This window comes from Nansenia antarctica (assembly GCF_963989245.1).
Source record: "Nansenia antarctica genome assembly, chromosome: 15".
Classification (NCBI taxonomy): Eukaryota; Metazoa; Chordata; class Actinopteri; order Argentiniformes; family Microstomatidae; genus Nansenia; species Nansenia antarctica.
In genome coordinates this window covers 28,535,720-28,560,592 of record NC_137685.1, presented here as the reverse complement: position 1 = coordinate 28,560,592, position 24,873 = coordinate 28,535,720, and the positions used below count along the sequence as shown (strand labels likewise).

At 42.3% G+C, this 24,873-nt stretch overlaps 1 protein-coding gene across 1 annotated transcript; it reads left to right on the top strand.

Annotated features, from left to right (window-relative positions):
- Positions 1-149: 149 nt before the first annotated feature.
- Positions 150-24,779, top strand: csnk2a4 (casein kinase 2, alpha 4 polypeptide). The gene is made up of 13 exons (XM_080545666.1): positions 150-233; positions 15,725-15,928; positions 16,148-16,259; positions 16,375-16,476; positions 16,569-16,619; positions 17,486-17,545; positions 18,779-18,862; positions 19,245-19,355; positions 19,757-19,858; positions 19,947-20,047; positions 20,269-20,417; positions 20,684-20,773; positions 23,160-24,779. Exons 2-13 carry the CDS (start codon positions 15,828-15,830, stop codon positions 23,276-23,278), a joined length of 1,182 nt encoding a protein of 393 aa, XP_080401792.1. The 5' UTR covers positions 150-233; positions 15,725-15,827; the 3' UTR covers positions 23,279-24,779.
- The last annotated feature ends 94 nt before the right edge of the window (positions 24,780-24,873 follow it).

Sequence of the window (24,873 nt, the reverse complement as noted above, 5' to 3'; positions counted from 1 at the left end):
AGCTGTCCCTCCACCGTATGGGCTCTAGCCACACCTTCAACCCTGTAGTCCTGTCCCTCCACCGTATGGGTTCTAGCCACAGCTGTCCCTCCACCGTATGGGTTCTAGCCGCAGCTCTCTGGCAGAGCAGCCATCTTGTCTCTGAGACAGCAGACATCTGCCGCAAGCACACCCAGGGAGACCACCCTCTCTGCTCCTTAGAGGGGATCTCTGGCGCTGACTTGACCAAGAAGGTAACTATCTAACGGGCTTTATAACCTATTTCAGTCTAATAGTGATAGCTATCCAGCCATCTCCTGACTCCTGAGAGAGCTTCCTAGCCTAGCCTAGCCTAGCTTAGCTACACAGTGGTGACACCGGTAGTGTTAGCATGTAGCTACCAGCCTAGCCTGACTAACCACCCCGGGCTCAGCTGGACAACAAGCCTTATCCACAGTTTTTCTTACGTCCAGCCAACTAGTTAAGTTTGTGATCTTATCTTATCGAAGACGGATAAATTAATGAGCTAAGAGCCAATTTAGGCTAGTAACGGGTGCGCTGAAAGGGACACACCTAAAGGTAGCTAACCGCTAACGGTATCTTAGCTGACTAACGTTAGTCGCTGCCACACTGAGTAACTAACGTTAGCTGTTCTAGGTGTCAGAGTTCGTTAGTGCGTATCTATCTACGTAGATGGGCTTTAGTTTAAGTTTAGGAACCGAGCCAGTTCGAAGTGTTCCATTACTGGATGTATGGGGGGGGGGGGGGGGGGGGTGACTAGGAGACAGAGAGACTAGGAGACAGAGAGACTAGGAGAGGACTAGGAGACAGAGAGACTAGGAGGCTAGGAGACTAGGAGACTAGGAGGCTAGGAGACAGAGAGACTAGGAGAGGACTAGGAGACAGAGAGACTAGGAGACACAGAGACTAGGAGAGGACTAGGAGACAGAGAGACTAGGAGACAGAGAGACTAGGAGACAGAGAGACTAGGAGACAGAGAGACTAGGAGACAGGGAGACTAGGAGACAGAAAGACTAGGAGACAGAGAGACTAGGAGAGGACTAGGAGAGGACTAGGAGGCTAGGAGACTAGGAGACAGAGAGACTAGGAGACTAGGAGACAGGGAGACAGAGAGACTAGGAGACAGAGAGACTAGGAGACAGAGAGACTAGGAGACAGAGAGACTAGGAGACAGAGAGACTAGGAGAGGACTAGGAGACTAGGAGACAGAGAGACTAGGAGACAGAGAGACTAGGAGACAGAGAGACTAGGAGACAGAGAGACTAGGAGACTACTAGGAGACAGAGAGACTAGGGGACTAGGAGACAGAGAGACTAGGAGACAGAGAGACTAGGAGACAGAGAGACTAGGAGACTGAGAGACTAGGAGACTAGGAGACTGAGAGACTAGGAGACAGAGAGACTAGGAGACAAGAGACTAGGAGACAGAGAGACTAGGAGACAGAGAGACTAGGAGACTAGTTACCTTGGTGTCTATGGGGGGGGGGTTAACTTGGTGTCTAGCATTGCAATATTCTAAGCCTGTCTAGTAGGGGCCTCCCAACACATCCATTACAGAACATTGAATGATTTGACATTATAGTGGCTAGTAGCAACCATGTCTGCAAGCCAGCAGTGCTCTGAAGTCCTATCATGGCTTCCATCAAATGTTAGACTACAGTGAGCTGTGAGGTGCATGAACTACGGTAGATATCAAAAGTTGCTCCAGGCACCCTCTTCAGTCAACCATAGCAAGCTGTGTAGATTGTAGAATCAAATAATTGTTTTCAAGGCGAGTTAGTCCACTTGTTAACACGACGACCAAATTGTGCCCTCAAAAGTCGCCCTCAGTTTCAGATTATTTTGCACTACCAATTGACTCAGCAGCGCGCCACTGCACCATTATGGATGTCATCCTCAGTACTGTTGACTGAAGAAAATATAGAATGGTTATTAAAGTATTATTTGTTGTGTGACACATTGGTGTCGATATTCTGCGATGCTCAATATATTCTTACATTTTCAGTAGTGTTGTTCCGATACCATTTTTTGATACCGATACCGATACCTGACCGTGCAGTACTTGCCGATACCGAGTACCGATCCGATACCACGGCGCTTGAAAAAACAAATTTAAAAAACATGTTTTTTGAGCCGCATACTCACCTCGATGTAAAATTATTGCTAACACTTAGTCTGGCACTGCTCAAAACCTTTGTAAAACAGGAAAAAATACCAACAGAGAGTGAATGCTATAGAACTTTTTTTTATTGTCTACCTGGTATGGTGACAAGAAAATCAACCCCTTATAAAACCTGAAATGTGGCTCTCACAGATGCCAATCAGTGCAATATCCATTTAAGATATAAAACAGTCGTAGTAGTAGTGCAACAGCAAGTGAACATTTACAAACAAAATAACTTTAAGATATAAAACAGTCGTAGTAGTAGTGCAACAGCAAGTAAACAATTACAAACAAAATAACTTTAAGATATAAAACAGTCGTAGTAGTAGTGCAACAGCAAGTGAACATTTACAAACAAAATAACTTTAAGATATAAAACAGTCGTAGTAGTAGTGCAACAGCAAGTAAACATTTACAAACAAAATAACTTTAAGATATAAAACCGTACAAGTAGTGCAACAGCAAGTAAACATTTACAAACAAAATAAGGCCCATTTGAGACTAACATAAGATGTAGGCCTACCTGAGGGAATAATAATATTTTAGAAGTGCAGCCTGAATTTGGTAAAATAAATAAAAGGATATTTTAAATGTTAGGAAATGTTATCACAAATGTAAACAAACTCCACTTTAAAAAACAAAAACAAAAGAGCTGGAGCAAAATAAAGTGCACTGCACATTAGTGCAGACATGTCACATAGCAGCACTCAGTCCTCCAAATTAAAATCCTTAGGCTTCAAGTTCAAATACATAGGCAGGTTCTTCTTTAAGAAGATGAGCATTTCTACTCTCTCTCCTAGCAGCCTGTTCCTCTTTTCATCCAGTATGTTGGAAGCTGTGCGTGTTTGTTTTTCCGCGATAGTGAAAAGCTGCCACGCCATTGGTTGAGAGCAGCTGCTCTGGGCCAATAGCGTTCCAGCAGAGGAGCATGCCTGGGCATGTCTGTGTTAGGAAGGCTGTGTCAGGCTACTATAGCAGACAAGCTGAGAAAAACGCAACGTGCTGCGATTGAACAAGAGTTTGGTATCGGGTGTTATTATTTGTTAGTACTCGCCGATACCGATACCAGCATTTTTGTGCGTATCGGTGGCCATGCCGATACTAGTATCGGTATCGGAACTAGGGCTGCACGATTAATCGATTTTAAATCGAAATCGCGATTTGAAATGATGCGATTAGCTAATCGCAAAGCCTGCGATTTGCCTGCGATTATTATTATTTTTTTTTTTATTTTTTTTTTTTTGCCATTTAGCAGACGCTTTTAATCCAAAGCGATTTACAATTACGAATTACAGGGACATTCCCCCTGGAGTAACTGAGGGCTAAGTGCCTTACTCAAGGGCACACTAGTAGTGGTGTGGTTTCAGGCGGGATTTGAACCTTCCGATCACAAGTCCAACTCACTATCCACTAGACCACCACTACCCGTATGGGATACGTCATACAGCGCGTCGGATTCAACGTCAATGTCAATGAACGTCAATGTCAATAAACGCACACGCACAACAACAACATCGCACGTGAAACGCCCACGTTTCGGTAGCTAGCAACATTCATGGTGGATAAATGACTTCAGCAGAGCCAGAAGCAACGATTTAGTCCAGAAGAAAAACAGCACTTCTGTTGTAAGTATTTCGGGTTTAGGACGACAGATGTGCAACCAAAACAGGTGTTGGGCACGACCTGTCGTGGAACAGTCGCTACATCCAGACGCAACGCCACAAACCTGTATCAGCACTTGAAAAAGTACCACGGGCAGCTCTATGACGGAGAGTTAAGTGAAAGTCCCGTAGCCCAGTCTAACGTTAAGCAAACTAGAGTTTTAGAGTCGTTTGCGGCTGTTACCCCGTATGAAAAGGGCTCACGAAGGCACCGTGAAATAACCAATTCCATCACGCATTACCTCGCTAAAGACATGGTGTCTATTAACACTGTGAGCAACGAAGAGTTTAAAAAACTAATCCAAACGCTGGATAAAAGATAATGTGATTCCATCCCGCACGTACGGAGCTGAGACATGTGGACTACTATGCAACAACAACCGATCTGTGGTCGAGCCGTGCACTTACATAGGCCTACATTACGACGAGTTGAAGAGCTTTATCTATTTCAATGTTTACAGAAAGGACCTATTCTTTTTTACTGGACATTTTTATTATCACTTTATTTAACTTGATTGCAGTATGTGCAATATTTAGATGCTGCTCCTGAGCCATAATTAAATAACCTTGTTTGTAGAAAGGTCCTATTTTATTTTCATATTGGAATTGTTCAAAAAAAATTGACACTTGAGAGAAACAAAATGGCAGCTGTTTAAAAAAAACATACATAAATATGTTGTTCCAATTCATATCTTTTCAGTTCTCATCCTTGCATTAGAACAGTTTGATGGCATAAGAGCAGTTAACAGTTTGATGGTATCATGTGGTAATGCTCTCTGAAATTAGCCCATGATAGAAGGTGATAGACAGATTCATCCAATCACCTGCCAAGTATTTTTTGAAAGTACCTGCCCTTTTCCAAACAGCTTCCAATTAAGCTTTCCTAGATGGTTGTGTGAAACAAACCACCTGAGTCAGGTTAGTAATGCTCCATCACATGTTTTAATCTGAAGCTTGATTTTAAAGCAACCCAACTTTAAAGCAACCCAATGTAAGTTTAGTTCTTTCACTCGTAGCTCGGGCTGTGGGGGTGCTAGAGGAGGGAGCCTCTAAGTCCCCTGAAGACGTACAAACAAACAGCACGTTGATACGACCTTCCTAGCCGGAGATATGGCCACACTTTACAAAAACTTCCTCTTTTTTTTTCTTCTTTTTTTTTTTTGCTATTTAAAAAAATAATAATCGCAAATTAAATCGCAATCGCAATATCTGTCCAAATAATCGCAATTCGATTTTCCCCCCCAAATCGTGCAGCCCTAATCGGAACAACACTAATTTTCAGCTTGATTATCTACCAAGTTGGTGTGAGTATTCGGGCTAGGGACACCAGGCATTTGTCTCAAAAGCAGTTTACAAACAGATACACAGCTTTATCAGCTTGCTCTCTCTTACTGGTCTGTTCTAGTTCTGTCTGTCAATTGTTGTGTGACAAAGATCGCCTTGAAGAGACACATGATCTTGATATAGGAGTATGAAAAAACCTCGTCTGAGCAGCTCTTTGGTAAACAAATGTAGACATTATTTAAATTCATTAAGATTAAAGGTTAGGCTTTTAAGAAAATCAGGAAACGTGGCCTGGGGTGGTCCAGTGGTCTGGCACCGCGGTCTACAGTGCACATATGGATATGTCTGCATTAGAGTTGGGTGGTATTACATACTGTAAACTGCAGTATTTGAAAATAGCAACGGGATGGACGTTTTTTTTTTTGGGGGTTAACCGGGATTCAAAATGACATTGAGCTGCCAATTTCAAATAATGGAGCCCTATACCACTACTACAATACATTCATGTAGAAAACACCGGAAGCACAGTCGCAACACAATTAGGCTACCGTATTTTCCGGACTATAAGTCGCACCCGAGTATAAGTCGCAGCAGGCCAAAAATGGGCCATGAAGAGGAAAAAACCACATATAAGTCGCACTGGACTATAAGTCGCATGGTTCAAGGGAACGGGCTTGGCGGAATCAGCGGGGAAAGAAGACCATGAAGCGCTACCGGAAGTAGCAAAATGCTACTCGCGGGTACAACATTGCAACGTTAAACAGCCTCTGGAAGGAATAAATGACTTTAATATCGTTTCTAACGTCCATAACATTGTGTATAAGGTCCATAACATCATGTTTAATGTCCAAATTGTCGTGTTTAATGTCCACATTGTCGAGTATAATGGCTATTCTATCGCGTATGAAGCGCTACCGGAAGTAGCAAAATGCTACTCGCGGGTACAACATTGCAACGTTAAACAGCCTCTGGAAGGAATAAATGACTTTAATATCGTTTCTAACGTCCATAACATTGTGTATAAGGTCCATAACATCATGTTTAATGTCCACATTGTCGTGTTTAATGTCCACATTGTCGAGTATAATGGCTATTCTATCGCGTATGAAGCGCTACCGGAAGTAGCAAAATGCTACTCGCGGGTACAACATTGCAACGTTAAACAGCCTCTGGAAGGAATAAATGACTTTAATATCGTTTCTAACGTCCATAACATTGTGTATAAGGTCCATAACATCATGTTTAATGTCCACATTGTCGTGTTTAATGTCCACATTGTCAAGTATAATGGCTATTCTATCGTGTATGAGGCGCTAGCGGATTTACTCCTTGGTTCATGTCAGTCAGAGATTACCGTATGTCAGTTCATGTCAGTCAGAGATTATGAATTATTGATATATAAGTCGCACCTGACTATAAGTCGCAGGACCAGCCAAAGTATGAAAAAAACCGCGACTTATAGTCCGGAAAATACGGTACTTCATAGTTTCACAAATATAAGTGGTTGCTGGAATGCGATTTCTTTTCTTTTCTTTGCATTTAAGACACATCCATAGAATTCAACCAGCAAACATCATATTCACATCAGCAGCGCAGCGGCAACTTCAAAGAGACAAAGCGGAGATTCCTTATTTGAAGGCATTGAGACAACACAGCACCGGAAGTCTACCCAACCGGGATAATACCAGCAAGCAATCAGCCAAACAGTAGTGAATATGCAAGCCGTATTCCATCCATTAATACACAGCTTAATGCAGACACACCAGTAAACTACCTGGCTTCTGTGATTGGCTTTGGCTGCGGATCCCGAAGTAGTAATAGTTGACAGGTTCCGTAATTTATCTCAGATGGTCACTTAGTTAATCTCCTTCCATATTATGATCCAATATGCCATCCCATGTTGTTTCTAGTAATGTGTTTTTTTGTTGACTAACTGGAAACAAATTTAAAGTCGCTGAGAGAATGAGGAGGGCCTTGTTTGCTATTTGTCTAACACGCTACCAAAATAGTGTCCAGGGTTTGACGTTAACGGTTGCTCGATTGCCCGGGGCAAGTAAACATTTGGGCAAGTAAACCCGTCTTTGACTTGCCCGGTCGGGCAATTTCTCCTATCAGTTGCGGGCTGCCGCTGTCTGCCTTGGCCGAACCTCTCTGCCTGTTGGGAATTACGTTGTTGACGCCATTAGATGTATCTTTTAGTTTGTTCAATCGAAACATGGCTGAAGGCTCCCAGCCGAGGTTAGCAAAGTTAGATTATGAGAAAAAGAATAGACGCAGAACTAGTGCTGTCCCAAACGACTATTTTTCTAACGATTAATCTAGCGATTATTTTATCGATTATTCGATTAGTCTAACGACTAATTTATCGATACGTCTAACGATAATTTTTGTACTGTAAAAAAAAAAAAATCGTATTTGTCTCCACCTCACTGCTATGTTTAGCCAACTTGAATGCCAACATGGCCATTTAGAAGTCTGTCCATCACCACAACACATAGCTAGCTAACGTTACTCTCGCTGCTATGTTATGATTAGCTAAATTGATGCTAACGTAGCATGCGAGCTACGAGCTAGATAACGTACAGTAGGTGCTCGCACCACAATGACAATAGGCTACCGTAGCTAGCCAGCTACATAGCTAACGTTACTAACACCAGAAGACAAGACATACGAACTGTGGTGAGCTACATTGCTTGTGTAACATTAGCTAGTAGCTATCCATTTTTCACTCATACACTTAATTGTCTCGCCTGGTAAAATAAAGGTTTAAAAAAAAAAAAAACGGCATTTTTTTTATTTACGACTAACCGACGCATATTACGCTAACCGACGTATTGACGTAGTCGATGACGTCGACGACGTCGAATAATCGTAACAGCCCTACGCAGAACCATATACGTGGGTGGAGAACGATACCACAATACCAGCTATGTACTGCACTGTCTGCAGACAATTCCCGGGCGGGTGAACTAGGGGTGGGACAAAATATTGATACAGCGATTTTCTTATCGTGGCATCTTGCGAATGCGATACAATGATCGATTCACGTCGGCAAATATCGATTTACTGTATATGCCGGTTTTCTGGCAGTTGCTCGTTGTAAAAACTCGTCAGCACGCAATCACAGCACGAGTCAAACCCTGCCGTGTAGTATTCGACAGAGATGTAGAAACGTAGATGCCTCATTGGCCACTGCTGTAGCCGCTATGCGTCTGACTGTATCGTCTCAAACGAGGCTTCTACTGTATGTAATATTTATGGTATCTACTGTATGTAATATCTATGGTATCCGCAGTGTAAAGTTGTATTTAGTCGCAACAAGGACAGTATTCAAGCGCCCAGGCTATGCCACAACACCTTGTATCCGTTCGCAAACTTTGTTTGAGAAAGCTGATAAAGTAGCATGTTATCTATTTAAAATGTGACAAACAATGTCAAAGGAAATGCAATGTCGTGGATTCTAAATGGTAGAGGACCTGCATGCCACTGAATTGCTCTGTAGCCTCTTCTAAATAGGACATCAGTCTTCACATTAGGGCTGCATCATGCCCCAGCAGAGGAGCTAACATACTAGACACTGCTACGTTACTATCAACGAGGCTTACCGCTCGTTCCCGAGGGCACCGCTGGGAAGGTCCGACCATGCCATGCTGCTCCTCGTCCCGAAATATAGAGAGAAACTTAAATCCTGCAATACGACACCCAGCCATGCAGTTTCGTATCGCTCATAGCCACTGCTAGCTTCAGCAATGTTTGAAGTGTCTGGGACATCTTTTTTCTTGAAAAATCCATCCATCTGTCGCTGTTTTCGTTTAATTTTTCGAAGTTATTTAACGTGATATCTTATTTGTGCACCTAGCTAGCTAGATCAGCTTTTTGTATCTTTTAGATGGTACTACCGGTGACTTTTAGCCCGTTATTTGCGAGGAGAAAACACAGGCGCCCGAGCATTTCGGAAGGCAAGACTGCTGAGCGTGGATGGTTGAGTCTGCACGGTTCTCATGCCGGTTCACATTTAGACCAATCAGGAGTAGCCCTTGTGTCACGTTGTCAACTGAATGTTTAATGTCATTAATCTGATTTTGGATCAGCGGTTAGAGAGAGATGGGCGTGGATTTAGGTGCACTTTTAGTCAACATCCATTATAGCGCTGATCTAGGATCAGATATATTTTAATCAGCTAAAATGTTCAGAGGTGGATTATTATTATTATTATTTATTTTTTATTTTTTGTGGACTGAATCAATTCGTGGCGGAGGAAATTCATTCGTGGCGGCCCGCCACCAATAAATGCATATAGAGGAAACACTGGGAGGGTTACAGCTAACTTCCTATTGTTTTATTATATAAGTCCTGCTGGGCTCAGCCCTTCCATGGTCTCCTGCTCTCCATGCAAATGCGTTAGTGTGAGTTCTGGCGAAGCGTCAGCTAAATGACTGTAATGTAATGCGATAGCCAGTGAGTGTTTGCTCGCATTCATGAATTCAATATTGCATGACAAGTGTATTTAGCTAGCTGGCTAACGTCAGTGGTAGAGCAGAGGTGATAAGCTAAAGGCTAGCTAGTGGTAGCCTACCAAGCTACCCGTGAGTTAGAGTGAGGCACTGACTGTCGCCTAGCGTATTGTATGGAGTGAGAGGACACATTGCATTGTTTTGGAGCATATCTGTTATATAAAAACATTAGTGTCTTGTAGTGTTGTCACGATACCAATATTTTACCCTGCGATACTATACCAGCCCAAGTATCACGATACTGAGTAGTATCGCGATACCGCGGCACTTTTGTAACACTTTTTATTTTTATGAACATGCAATGTATTTATACAAGTTACAATAACTTAATGAGTGGTGCATGAATAACATGCATTTAATGCATTACACTGTAACTCTACAGGTAAGTAAAAGTACTGAAACCGATATTTTTGTGAATAACATGTTTATTAATAAGTAGTTTGAAACATCAAACAGACCAACTGGCCTTTTGCAAGAGTATAGCAAAGTAGGTGTGTGTGTGTGTGTGTGTGTGTGTGTGTGTGTGTGTGTGTGTGTGTGTCTGTCTGTCTGTCTGTCTGTCTTTCTGTGTCTGTATGTCTGTCCGTCTGTGGGGTCTTTTTCACGAACTTGAAAAGTAAAAGCAAACACTGGCATATCAAAAAAAATAGAGGGCTACTTCCAAACTGTAGCTCAAGACTTAACTCAATTTAAGAAAACTCAGTGGTTTTAATTTTCTAGTTAATGCCCACTGAGCTCGCAGGAACCATAGGAACAACGTTTGAGGTTGCTAACCTGTTAGCCGACAAAGCTAACGCGATGGGTAGTGGCGAAAAAGGCTGCGTTCGTCAATTCGCTCTGGAAATCTGACCCGCACTCGCGGAACGCCTCTCGTCCAATCAAACGAATCGGTCGCTCTGTGACGTTGCACCCAGTGTGCGCTCCGGCGCTCTCGGAGCGAATTGACGAACGCAGCCGAAAGTGTTATGAGTTGCCCCGCTGGTACCGTGTTCAACACGGTAGTATAGTATTCCACGGTAGTACCGTTGTATAAAGCTTATGGTATAGTAGGCACCGTGACATTTTGGCACCGCGGTATATCGTTGGTACCGGTATATCGTGCAACACTAGTGTCTTGTCTGTAGCCTATATTGCACTTTGGGTTACTGACCTTTACATTAAGCAAAGTTATTACCTAAAACAATGCATGTATTGAGCTAGAGTTCAACTACTTTATTGAAACAATCTACCGCCATAGTCCATGGCCTGTTGTTAAACCTATTTGATGTAGCAAAGCCTTTTTTATTTATATTATTTTTTATTTTTTATTAATACTTATTCATTTTGCACATGTATATGTATAGGCCTGGCTGATTTAGAAAACATAAAATAAAATTTGCAAAAGAAATATTTTTTAATAAAAAAATAATAAAAATAAAACTTTCCCCCCCGCTTTTTTTGTATACGATTAATCGAAAAAATAATCGGCAGATTAATCGATTATCAAAATAATCGTTAGTTGCAGCCCTACTTCACATAGATACTAGAGATGCTCCGATCAGGGTTTTTGGTGCCGATCACCGATCACCGATCACTGGAATCAGTGATCTGCCGATCCGATATCACCGATCACCGATCACAGCGTCGAAAATGGCAATTGAAGCATTCTATTTATTGTGTAGCATTATTTATGTTTTTAATTATTCTTAACACCATTGACATTGTATATTAAGTATTCAAATGAAATTAGGAGATGAGAAAGTATCATGAATTGACAACCATCTGTTTTATTGAATTCACAACCACCTGTAGCTTACTTCAGGAAAAACAAATAAAATGTGAAAATAAAAATCATAATAAATAAAATGTACACTGTCACATCAAATGTGCAACATTCCACTCGAATGAGAGGAACTAGGGGCTCTTAGAGAACTTGGAGCTTATACTGTAGCTTTCCTGAGGAACAATAAACATACCCAAACTAAACTGCAACATAAACAGGCTATAGCCAAATATAAAATACTGTTTCAAGTCAGTCAGTTTCAAGTCATATTTAGGAGGAGATAAGACAGCAAGTCAGCAATAATCAATAAAACAAAAAAACAAAACATTTCACCTAAGGAGATTTCAGACTCAAACCTTACTTCTGATTAAGCAGCATCACTGTCAGATTAGCCTTGAGAAATACAAGCATCTCAGCGTTTTTGGCACTCAGCCTGTTCCTCTTATCATCTCAAATATGTCCTGCTATGCTGAAAAGTCGCTCGCTATCTACACTTGTGCAAGGTGCACAGAGAAAGACCTAAAACTCTCGCGCTAATAGTTGTTGTTGCTATGGACCTTAGTCTAGCTTAGTGACTTCCTGCTCGCGGGGTCACATGACGTCGCTGAACACTACCTACACTACGCTCGTGAAGTCGCGCTGGAACTCTGACCAGCACTCGTGGAACGTCTCTCGTCCAATCAAAGCACTCGGTCCCTTTATGACGTCGAGCCCAGTGTGCGCTTCGGCGCTCTCGGAGCGAATCGACGAACGCAGCAAATGCCGTATGATATTCGTGGTATTGAAAGTCCTTGCGTGCGTTCCTCCGCGAGGAATTTCTTTTGAGCAGACATTACAAACTACATATTTGTTGTCTCTTTCCGACACTGTGTAATATTTCCAGACTGGCGACGCCATTTTGTAAACTGATCGGTCGTGTTTGATCGGCCGTTTTGAGAACTCCGATCAAAACCGATCAAGGCCATATCGGCCGATACCGATCGGCGCCGATCAGATCGGAGCATCACTAATAGATACAATAGATATCTATAGTCCTTCCTTAAACATTGTAACTCCAGCTTTCTGGGCAGTTCGGCCTTTTGGCACTTTATTTTGTATGATGGCAGTTTATTTATTTATTGTTTGTTTCATTGTTCACAACCAGCAACAACAAAGTGGCTGCTTTTTGCCTTTATAATGGTATTTTTTCTTCAGTTAACACAGATTTCGTGATGAATCGTTGATGACTTGTCTCACAATGTATCGAATATCGCTGTATCGTGATACCATCGGTATCAGGGTGCAAAATATCACAAGGTTATTGTAACGTGAGTTACCCACCCCTAATGTGAACTGTGACCCGGCATTAAACATGTGGCTCACCTGTACAGAGAGGGCACGGAGGGTGTAATTGGCCCTGACTGAATACTCTGAAATAGCACTTATCATTTCACTGATCTGAAATGACTACTGATTGACAGGTTACATTTCTGCCATATTGCTTTTACCTGTCCAATCCATGCTACAAATAAGTTAATAGTTGGAACAAATTCTCATCTACAATTAAATATAATGATTGATGTAATATAGCTAACAGTGTTTCCTCTATTTATTAGTGGCGGGCCGCCACCAATGAATTTCCTCCGCGACTAATTGATTCAGACAGTCCACTTTGATTCAGGCTGCGCAGAAAGGCAGCGAGTTATTATGACCGGAGAACAGAAAAAAAGCAGATTGAAGCTAGATTTAGGCCGCTTCCAGACCAACATTTCGTTACGCTTTAGGGCGTAGTTAGTTACAATATGTTACAATGTTGCAATTAACCTCGTCGTTTGTGTTCGCACTGCAATCAAGACTGAATCAGATAGCGAGGCGACGCGCTTTCAAAACAGTTTTGTGATTGGTCCGAATGTGTGTGTGTGTGTGTGTGTGTGTGTAATGCGCGTTCCGCATGTTCCGCTGCAGCTGTAGGATATATTGGTATTTGATCACCTTGTAGGAGTGACGGCAATAACAGGACGATCTAGTCGGTAGAAAAACAATCATGTCCGCTTTATTCTCACTCTCTGCATGCGTACTGACAACAACAACAACATTCATTCATCTCCGTCCCACTTATATCACGTCATATCACCCGCTAAGCAGCATGGGTGATGTAGTAAACACAAACATATATAACAATGCTTTATACAAGGCTGGAACGCCGTGAATTATGAATACTTTGCTCGCTAACGAGCGGTCACTACAACCTTCTATATAAAATGGGCGCGACAGATAGCCGCTCCGCCACTAATGAAAAATCCTGGAGGAAACACTGGCTAATGAGTTTTTTAAGAAACGTGTGTTCTGTAGCGATTTACACACAATCAACAGGCAACGGCAGGCAACCTGCAGGGCAAGTAGGAAAAAACCTTAACGTCGAACCCTGTACCGCTCATCCATAATCAGACTTAGCTGAGGTGCTGGAGCTGAACAGTATCAAATGGAATGAAAAGAAGCTGCATCCGCACACTCAAAACTGCAAAAAGCAATGTTTCATTGTGCAAGCTTTCGGTCTATCGTAGACCTTCAGGCATACGTGCTACCAAAAACTATTTGCATCGTGTCCTACAGACTGTTGCAGTTTGCTGTGGTCTGCAATGTACCCCATCCAGTGTTTCCTCCAGGATTTTCCACATGCTGCTCACCTTATGCGCGTGCACGCGCGCTCAAAACAAAGACGTGCGTGTTTTCACTCTAGCAAAACAAGCAGTAGGTGCAACAGAACACATACAGGCTAAAACATTTTGGGCCGCTACCCACACGTTTAGCTGTGTTGCTCCTTCCACGAATGCATGATCCTTACAACTTGTACCTCGTTGTAAAGGTGACTAAACAGGCTTTCCAACGATATAAAATACAATACCAATTGGTATTATTAAGGGGATATCGACCGAAATAACGTTTCCGAACGTTTATCTAACGTTACATTTAGGCTGATCTGTGCATGATAGTGCTGCATTTTGACATAATTCTTATCGCATTTCCCCCCGTTGAGCTGTATAGCAGCACTTATTAACGTGAAGTGCTCTTATGACACTTACCTCCTCCTACTGTCCCGGCTCGCTCCAGGTCTGTTGTGTATAATGGAGAAGCGTTTCTGAAAGTACGGTACGGGTAGGATACAAATGCGTGCTGTACCGTCCCGTACCTGTCTGGTCAATGGAAAAGCACCATTAGTGGACTGTATGAATTTGTGGCGGGCCATTTGTGAACATTGTTTACAAAAATCGCTTTCATAACATCTTCAACCACACACTTTGCTGCGCAATGTGTGTAGGCTATATATAATAAACGCCTTAAGTGTTTGTCCAGCAGCACTGTCTGTGTGGTTGAAGACGCTATTGAAAGTGATGACAGACCTTTTTGTAAACACTGTAATTTGTCAAATAAATAACCTGTCAAAAAAGACTATTTAGAAGCAATCATAATCGTGTGTCACGTGACCGCTTCTCAGAAGAAGGATACGCAATCACAGCATTCGTCTGCTGTAACACGCTCTGCGCTTTATACTCGCAGAGTTTCCCATACATAGTCGAATTTGTCCTGACAGTCTCATTACGAACCCAAAGTATTTTTACCGCTGTTTTTATTCATTTATTTTACGCAAAATGTTCAGCACTGGTCGTGGAAAGTGTTCGAGCATGTTTGCGGAAAGGATCGGGCTTTAGTCCACCTTTCACCAGCCGCTGTCACAAATTCATAATTTGAAATTGACGGCTCCGTTGCGATTTTGAATCCCACGGTAAAACCGTAAACCGCGGTTACATTTGTATATGTATAAATATGTATATGTTCCTTACCTGTCTGTCTTCACTATATCCAATACAATTTAAATAAATAAATAATAATAATCAGAGAAACAAAGTATAAATATTTTTTTCATGACACTAAGGGAATAGGCCATTTGAATGAAATCAATAATCGCATAGCTCATCCTTTCCTGCTTCATCAATTTAAGCATGTGTCAATACTTGGGGGCAGTGACACGTTTTAAATTATTTATTCAGGCTTGCACTGGAATGAGTTTCCCTCTGTCTCTGTCAGCCTGTATCACTGTTAACAAGACCAGGGGTTTCCCAGCTACCCACTGTTATCTTGGCACACAGCTGGTAAGCAATTAGCCTACTGGACGTGATGAGATTTGCACCATCCAACTGTTTGTTGGGAAGGCACTGAAAGTAGTTGTATGATCTGTCATGTTGAATCTTCATTCTTCAAGCATGTTGGTATTTGAATGATACATGGTCAGTAATGCACAATGCATATTTTGATAAATGTCTAATAGAGCCCTAACCCCCCCCTCCCCACTATCCTGTCAGGAAGAGGCCCCCCTCCCCCCACCTTCCCTCTTCTCCCTTCCCCCTCCTCTTCCTTCAGTGCAGCAAGAGTGCCCCCCTCCCCATATCTGCCAAGCTGTCGGACATGTCAGGACCCGTGCCGAGTCGGGCCCGCGTGTACACTGAGGTCAACACACACCGGCCCAGAGAGTACTGGGACTACGAGTCCCACGTAGTGGAATGGGGGTGAGTAGCTAGGACATACACGCATACACACATAGTCGTGAAACAATTAGGACACCTAATAAAATAGTTGTTTAGCTCTTTTTTAAGAAATATGGACATATCAATATTTTTTTAACAAAGAATGAACAAATGCCAATTCCTACTAAGGAAAAAGATTGTCATAGAATGCGTTGTCATTATGTAATGTTTTATACAATGTATACAATGTCCTGGCCTTAGAAACCAAGACGACTTCCAGTTGGTGAGGAAGCTAGGACGTGGGAAATACAGCGAGGTCTTTGAAGCCATCAACATCACCAACAACGAGAAGGTTGTGGTGAAAATACTCAAGGTAAAGCCACATCCGTACAGTACGTTTTAATACAGATTACTCTAATGGGGATGTTAACTCATGTTTGAGCGAAAACTGTCCTGAAAATCTTCTACGATTTTCATCCCGATTACAGCCTGTGAAGAAGAAGAAAATCAAGCGAGAGATCAAGATTCTGGAGAACCTTCGTGGAGGCCCCAACATCATCTCCCTCATAGACATCGTCAAAGACCCAGTGGTAAAGTATTAAGGAATGAGAGATGTGAAAATATATCAACGTTTATTAGATAACTGTCAGAACTTTGATCATGCAACCTCCTCTAATCTCAGTCCCGGACACCTGCCTTGGTCTTTGAGCATGTCAACAACACAGACTTCAAGGTAAGACCAATCATCCCTTTATAGGCTAGATCTTTGTCAGAGTAGAACATGTTTTTCTTGAAACAAAGCTGTATGAAACCAAACGTATGAAGGTGTTTCCCCGTGCTAGAGCGTTTCTCCTCTTCAGGTTTCCATCCTTAATCGTTGCCACATTCCCATGTCATGTTGAAATGGAACAGTGTTGTCAACATGGTTCCCACGGGTCCTTGAAATCCTTGAAAGTTTGTGAATTTGAGAAAAAAAAATCAAGGTCTTAAAAGTTTTTGAAAATAGACATGGGTCATTGAAAGTGCTTGAATCCCCCCCCCCCTCTCTCTAAAATATATATATATATATATATAAATAAATAAAAACGTAGCTCGTCAACTAGTAAATAAGTAATATTGTATGTAATATTTTTTCGCTGTGCTGTGGTAGAGAAGGCAAGAGACCCTCTAGTGTTCACACATTCAAGCCTCTCTTTTTAATTGTTGTCTGTGAGCGGATAGTTCCTATTATATACATTCTCATCTAGATTGTGTCAAGTTTGTTTTTAAATGGGCTTATAAGAGTTGCTAACTTTGAAAGATTTGCAGTGATGTGTTGAACAGACCAGGATGTAATGTTAATGTTATGTTAATGTTAATTTTATTTATAATGCGCCCCCCATCCAACTTTTACATCGGCCCGGGGCGCAGCCCGGGTAAAGGAACAGATAAAGACAAGGACAAGGACCAGGAACACAGAAAGCAAACAGACACAGACTACTTAAACGAACATCTCAAGGGATACAATTTACAACAAATAGGGAGTAGACTTAGGGAACATCATCAATGTAAAGGCTTTAGAAGCATGATCTCACCCGACTTCTACCCTCTTCCTCCCAGCAACTGTACCAGACCCTAACAGACTACGACATCCGATTCTACATGTATGAGATCCTGAAGGTGAGGCTGTTCAGAGCTACATTCCCACTCTGTCACTGAGACTCCCCCAGACATGAATTAGCATTGTTTTAGAAAGAAGAAAATATAGTGCACAGAAAGTTAAACTATTGTTCTAGTTGCATTTGTTTTCTTCTTCCATCAACTATGTTTGTGCGCATAGCTGGGTAGACAACTATAGCCCCTTTCTCACACAGTCCCCTGTAAATTGCATGGAATCCCAACCCGGGTCTGCCAGTGATTTTCGCCGTTCACACTTGAGCCAAATGCCGGTAGATTACTGGGTTGTGCCTTTTCACACATGTCGGAAATTCCCGGATTGGGCAATCTACTTGAATCATTCAACTGGATGCAGAACTGGAACGAGAGGCGCGTGATATATATATATATATATATGCCATATATCATACCTCTGTCTTGTATTCATCATATTTTCATCACATTCATTTAACAACTCGTATTATGCTTACCATCACCAGGTTCGCTCGCCAACTAAAGCACTTGATTACCGTTCAATCAACGGCGTTGATATAAACATACTATACTAGTCCAAAAGCACAGTATGGGAGGACTTGGTGATGGTAAGCATAATACGAGTTAACTCAATTAGACATATTGGTATGCGCTCTGTGCTGCGGGCTCTCCCTGCTGACTGTGCAATGCAGGACAGCTGCTGGGAGGAGATAGTGTGTGTGCTCGTAATGCATATATATCATAAAATGTAAAATTGATAGGTAAGTAAGGAATCTAGCTAACTATGGTTGGAAACAAGTACTATCCAGTTGTGGAATTATATTGGCTGCCCCTGGCTTACACAAGCTACTTGAATCACGCATTCAACTGGATGCAGAACTGGAACGTAGTAGACGTGATTTGAATGAGACAGGCGCGTGAGATGCAGATGCAGCACAGCTGTTAAAGGAGACCTACCAGGGAATGTTCAGGCTTCTGTTCACACATAAGCCGACCCGGTAGATTCCATGGAAAAATACGTGGTCCCGACCCGGGTAAATGCCTGGTCGAATTTCCCAGGTCAGTCACGTTCACACACAAGCCGACAGAGGAAATTCCATAGAATCTACTGGGAAGGCTCGTATGTGTGAAAGGGGTTTATTGTTGTGTGCATAGCTGGGTAGACAACTATGTTTTGTAATGCCATATTAACGCCATATTGCATTACCGTGGAGAAAATGCCTCTTTGTCACTAACAGAAAACATTTTGGCTCTTGTCTGTAGGCCCTGGACTATTGCCACAGCATGGGAATCATGCACAGGGATGTGAAACCACACAATGTGATGATTGATCACGAACACCGCAAGGTGAGTGTTTACGACTGATGCAGTAGAGGCACTGAGTTATCTACCTTTGTGCTTGCCCATAGACGGGACATGCTGATGCCAATCCTAACATTGAATTTGACTGTAAATGTAGATTAAATGTACCTCCTGGTGGAGAATGTTATGTTAAGTGCAATGGTATTGGTATCAGGGAGACATCCAAAGCAGGTCTTTGAACTGTCCGTCAGTCCATTGATTTCCTTGTCTCATTAACAGATAGATGTACACCACAAATTGAATCAAAGTTGACAAATCGAATCAGGAATCATGTTTTGATTGAATTCACTCGTCATCCGCTCAGTCATAATCCTATGTGATATCTGCAATGCTCCCCTCAATGTAGACCACTGTTTGTGTTTCCCAGCTGCGCCTTATTGACTGGGGTCTGGCTGAGTTCTACCACCCAGGGCAGGAGTACAACGTCCGCGTGGCCTCTCGCTACTTCAAGGGACCTGAGCTTCTGGTGGACTATCAGGTATGTCTTCCTGCTGCTTAAATGGCCTTTCATTTGACTTGAGTCGGTTTGAGTTTGCCATAGCCCATTCAAGAAGAAGTAAGAGAATGCTCGTGTCTGAGGTATATTGGACAATGGACCACTACCAATCACGCCTTTTCTTTTCTGGTACGTCTTGCCTTACTCCATCTTACCTTTCACATTAAGTGAAATGCGTGGGGTGGAATATCTAGCACCACAATTGCAACTTGAAACTACTTTCTTGCAATGTGTGGTTGACCCCCCCCCCCCCACACACACACACACACACACACACACACACACACACACACACACACACACACACTACATAAGTTGAATGCAATTCCTGTAAATTGCTCTGGATATAAACAATAAAGAAAAAACTCTTGATTGTGTTCCAGATGTATGACTACAGCCTGGACATGTGGAGTTTGGGCTGCATGTTGGCCAGCATGATCTTCAGGAAGGAGCCCTTCTTCCACGGCCATGACAACTACGACCAGGTACAGTGAGCCCTCTGTCTCCATGGCCTCAATGGTCCTGGTCCAGAGAGGAATGTTATGTGGAACTGAATGTTTTTTGTTTTTTAAGCTGGTGAGAATTGCGAAGGTCTTGGGAACTGAAGACCTCTACGACTACATTGACAAATACAACATTGAGCTGGAGCCTCGGTTCAACGACATTCTGGGAAGGTGCGTGCGCTCCAATGTTACGTGTTAGCAGTAGACACCTGTGGCCTCGTTCATAATGGCTGCTATTGTTTGGCGACAGCGTTATATGACATTTAATGTGACCTATAATTATTAGTGGATAATGGAGGTTAGTGGAATAAGGAAGGTGGTAGTAAGTACCTGAAGCATAGTGAACCGTTTCAGAATATATACCATTTCAACTGTCTGTCCTCTTCCTCCAGGCACTCCCGTAAGCGATGGGAGCGTTTTGTCCACAGTGAGAACCAGCATCTGGTCAGTCCCGAGGCTCTGGACTTCCTGGACAAGCTGCTGCGATACGACCACCAGGCCCGGCTGACGGCCCGAGAGGCCATGGATCACCCCTACTTCTGTAAGTAGACCATGGATCACCCCTACTTCTGTAAGTAGACCATGGATCACCCCTACTTCTGTAAGTCTAGATTAATGATAACTAGCCCACTGCTTTTTACAACCTGTGGGTTTACCAACGAGACCCTCCTATTCCCACGAAGTTCATTATAATCCTGTCATGAATCGGGAATGTGGTGTTATTTGAGTGGCAGCACACAGTGATTGTTGCCGTCCTTATTTAAACGGTGCTTTCTAGTGTTTTATACAGTCTTTTTCTACCCACAGATCCCATTGTGAAAGACCAGTCTCGCATGGCGGGGTCGACTAACCTGCCCAGTGGGAACACAGCCGTGAGCACAGCCAACATGATCACTGGTGAGAGCACACACACAAACACACACTCTTAACACACCACACATTCTTCTCTGAACCGAGTCACGTCAGTGTGTGTGTCATGGAGGATATGATGTTAGCAGGAGCCTGTGCTTTGTTTTGGGAAGTAAATTAAGCAGCTGATTTGGATCATGTGAAGATTGAATTAAGCGGGGGGTTTTCAGCTGCAGAGTGTGGACAGGCCCATACACACCCATACATACATGCTGCAGTAAATTAGTTAGTTATTAATTAATTTCACAGATTTCGTATACAATGTACAATTGTTTTGTCTATATACCACAGCCTTCAATGCGAGGCATTACACATACGTATATTGTAATTTACTACAGTAATTGTTTTATAAGTAAGTAAGTAAGTAAGCCTTGAGAACTGCTGGTTCTTGAGCCTAATGGCGGCAGGAGCCTATCTCCTGTTTCTGTAGCGTGAGGCGGCTTGATGTACAACCCCTGGACGTGACGCTGGCATGTCGCAGGGTCTTACCCCCAATTCAACCCTCAACACTAGCAGCGCAATGGCTGTTTCGCCTACTTTTAGCGCGGTCTCAATGTCAAATGACCCCCCCCCCCCCTACTATTTGGTGACTCACACTGTATTTACTGGGCAAAGAAAAAAACAATGTGGTCGTTTAGAATGGAATCTAATTAATCGTTTGCGATATCGATGAACATTATTGATAAAGGTAAGCTCTTTATATCTGTTATATTAAACATAGACCCGATTCTTCCCCCAAATTTGGGGGCGTGAATAAGATGTTTAAATGTGTTTGGGTGGAAATGTCCGGTCTGCAACGTAAGCAGTATGGTACTTAGCCTATCAGTTCCCCCTCGCCGCCCCCAACAATAGTATGGAAATAAACTGGAACCAATAAACACTAGTTTGCAGCCCCCGGTGAGAACCTTTCGGAGAACACCCAGATAGCAAACAAGCTTGAGCTTGCGGAGGTGCTGTGGGTGCTAAATACTGCAGCTTAACACCAATCCTACAACAGCAACGATGGCATAGGTGAGCTTTTTAAAAACATGTTCCCAGATTCCGATATCGCGAAAACACAAGAAGGCCGAAGAATATTTCTGAGCTAGAGGTGTTCTGCCAGGAAGAATGGGGGAAAAAAAACAAAACAAGAATTGAAAGACTCTTAGCTGGCTACAGGAAGCATTTGCAAGCTGTTATAGTTGCCTGAGGAGTTACAAAGTACTAGCTGACAGGGTTCCCAATCTTTTGCACAAGGCCTTTTTCCTTGTTTTATTATTTTGAAACTGTAAAAAGTAAAAAATAAAAATCTTGCTTTAAAATGAAAATGAAATGTGTCATGTTTAACTTTGTACCATTTAGAGATTAGGTTTGCTTCTTTTCACTTAGATATTAATTGTAAAAGGCATTTTGATCAGGAGTGCAGAAATATTTTTGCACCCCACTGTACCTGTAATATGTGACAGCAGCTGGTAAAACCAGGAACAAGTCAGCAGCCGAAATTTAAATACATTTAAACATTGTTGAAAATCAATGACACACTTGCTAGTCGACTAACACAGCTTGTATTATGAGCCTGCTAACAATGTAAAGTAGTGTTATAGTTAACTAGGTAGTAGTGGGGATTACTCACCGAATCCATTGCACTGCAATATTTTGGCTTGACTCGCGAGTGTGTCGTTGATTTTTAACAACATTGAAATGTGTTTACATTTTTCTGAACAAAAGTCTGAACAATTTGATTGGTTGCCGACTTGTTCCCAGTTTCACCAGTTGCTGTTACATATAATAATTATTATTATTAAGCTATTAAACCTGATGTTAATGGATCTAGCATAATGCGTACAGCATGTAGGCCTAGCTTAGCGAGTGATGCTCAGATAAGAATCACTATACTTACATGTTTGACATGATTCAGCAAACTTGTCGTCCCTCCATGTTATGCCAATTTTGGTTGGAGCATTTTTGTTACCTGATCATGTTGCCACACCACTGATGTCCTTGGCATCCTTGTCTCTCTGGCTTCTCTAGCCACGTGGAAGGTGTGCTCTGAGGTGAGGCGACGTGGATGCGGGGCGCGCATTATGATGCATTATGATGCATTATGATGCATTAAAACCAGCTATATACTGTAGGTATATAGTATGTAATCCCCCCCAAAAAATCTAAATTATAGGCCTTAGCTGACGAAATGTATTGTAGTGTAGCTTACTATTGCAAATAGTTTTGTTGCAAAAAAACAAAACTTCTGAATACTGAGTTGAGATTTGAACGTCAACTTAATGAACGAATACCCGAATATTGCAATTGTTCGGACCAGCCCTATACTCATCACATCAGAGCTCTCCTGGAAAGTGACAGATGAATGTATTGTCTTTTTCCTTCTCCTCTCCAGGCATCTCTGCCTTGCCAGCGTCCACTGCCCTGGGCCCCCTCACTGGCTCGCCTGTCCTCTCAGCCGCCACCAACGCGCTGAGTACCCCTGTGCCCACTGCAGCCGGAGTCCCCCAGTGATGGCACCCCCCCTCTTTCTCTCCTCGCCACCGCTGAGGAGCAACCAACGGGTGCCACTCTGCCAGTCCAACGCCCACCTCTACATCCTCACACAGTCTGCTCCTGAGGGCCAGGAATGCCAACCTCTGAGGCACTCTCGCTGAATCATGTTCTTCTTTTACTCCTTGAATGAAGTTGACTTTAACCTGACATGAGTTGAATGTTCTGTGTAATTGACATACAGGTATTCCTTTCATTTTGATGAAACAATAGTGATAATTTGTGTGTGTGTGTGTGTGTGTGTGTGCGTGTGTGTGTGTGTGTGTGTGTGTGTGTGTGTGTGTGTGTGTGTGTGTGTTCAAAGTCCAAGAATGAGTCACAAATCCACGGGTGAATGGGTCTCCCACATGTTTTGTTTTTCTACATCACAAAATAGTTAGCAGAAGGCAAAAGGAATGGAATGGTAGCATTTGGACCAAAAGGAGCACATTCTGTATAGTGTACAAATGCAATGTTGTCAAAACAAGACCTGGCAAGAACACCATAAGCAATTCCCATATTTAGTCCAGTCTAAAACCTTGCGAAAAAAGACTTGTCTACATGGCATCTGGAAGTGTTTGGTGCTGTTCTGTGCTACAGTTGTGTGTTAACACTGAAGCCGCCTCACTCTCAACTTCGACGAATGACACTTCAACACTTCTGCCTGATTATTATGTATTGCCTTTCTACCAAACCAGATACCAGTCTTCTTTTGATATAAGGGTTCCCCCGATCATTTTTCATTTTTCCAGTTTTTTTTTGTACTGAAATGCTGTGGAGTGCTGGGTGGTTTTCATTCATTGTGGAAATGGTTTGATGGCAGTATTGTTACCCGATCCCATGGAAAGCTAGGCAAAGCCATCCTGTTCAGGTTCTTTTGAAAGGTTTCTCAAATGTGCTGCTCTCCAGTTCCTTGAATTAGTTCAAGTGGTAAAAAAACCAAAGTTTACTCAATCGCTTGGGAAGAGGAGACTGACCAAACCTAGGTTGTTTTGTAGGAAAGAGTTACGCTAGTGAGGTACTTAAATATGGGTGATGTTAAATCCAAGATCACAACTGAACATGTAATCACCTGCGTCAAAGTTACGTTAACTGAAATGTAATTCTTTATCTGCTGTTAATACCTGAGAATAGTGATTCTTCTTTTTTGTATTTAGTTCAGGGGTAAGTTGTTATTGATCACCAGTTTGGCTAACACGTACACATTGAAGGAAGTCTTGAACTTGGAGGATTACATTTTCCCTGCGTTCTAGTGCCAGAGATGGGAGTCTTGAGTTTTAGACCCTGCTGTACATATGCATCTTTTTTTTCCATTTGAAATCATGAATCAATCTTTCAACATGCAAAGAATACATGCATACATCAACATGATAATGAAGTTGTATGAGTCCTTACATCACTGTATATATTTTTATGTCCTTATGTAGAAGACTAGTATTTGAAAATATTTGTGTAAATAAACACGTGTTTTATTTATCAAGTACATATGTTTCTTTGCTTGGTTTTATTATTTTAGGAGAATTATTTAAATGAATTGTGACACCAGGAACAAAGTCTCCTAATCATGAATTTGGAAT

Bases quoted from the DNA above. Each gene is read 5' to 3' on its own strand.
- csnk2a4 (XM_080545666.1), top strand. From the start codon at position 15,828: ATGTCAGGACCCGTGCCGAGTCGGGCCCGCGTGTACACTGAGGTCAAC. The intron at 16,260-16,374 runs GTAAAGCCACAT...TCCCGATTACAG, and splicing joins TTGTGGTGAAAATACTCAAG to CCTGTGAAGAAGAAGAAAAT. The intron at 20,048-20,268 runs GTGCGTGCGCTC...CTCTTCCTCCAG, and splicing joins TTCAACGACATTCTGGGAAG to GCACTCCCGTAAGCGATGGG.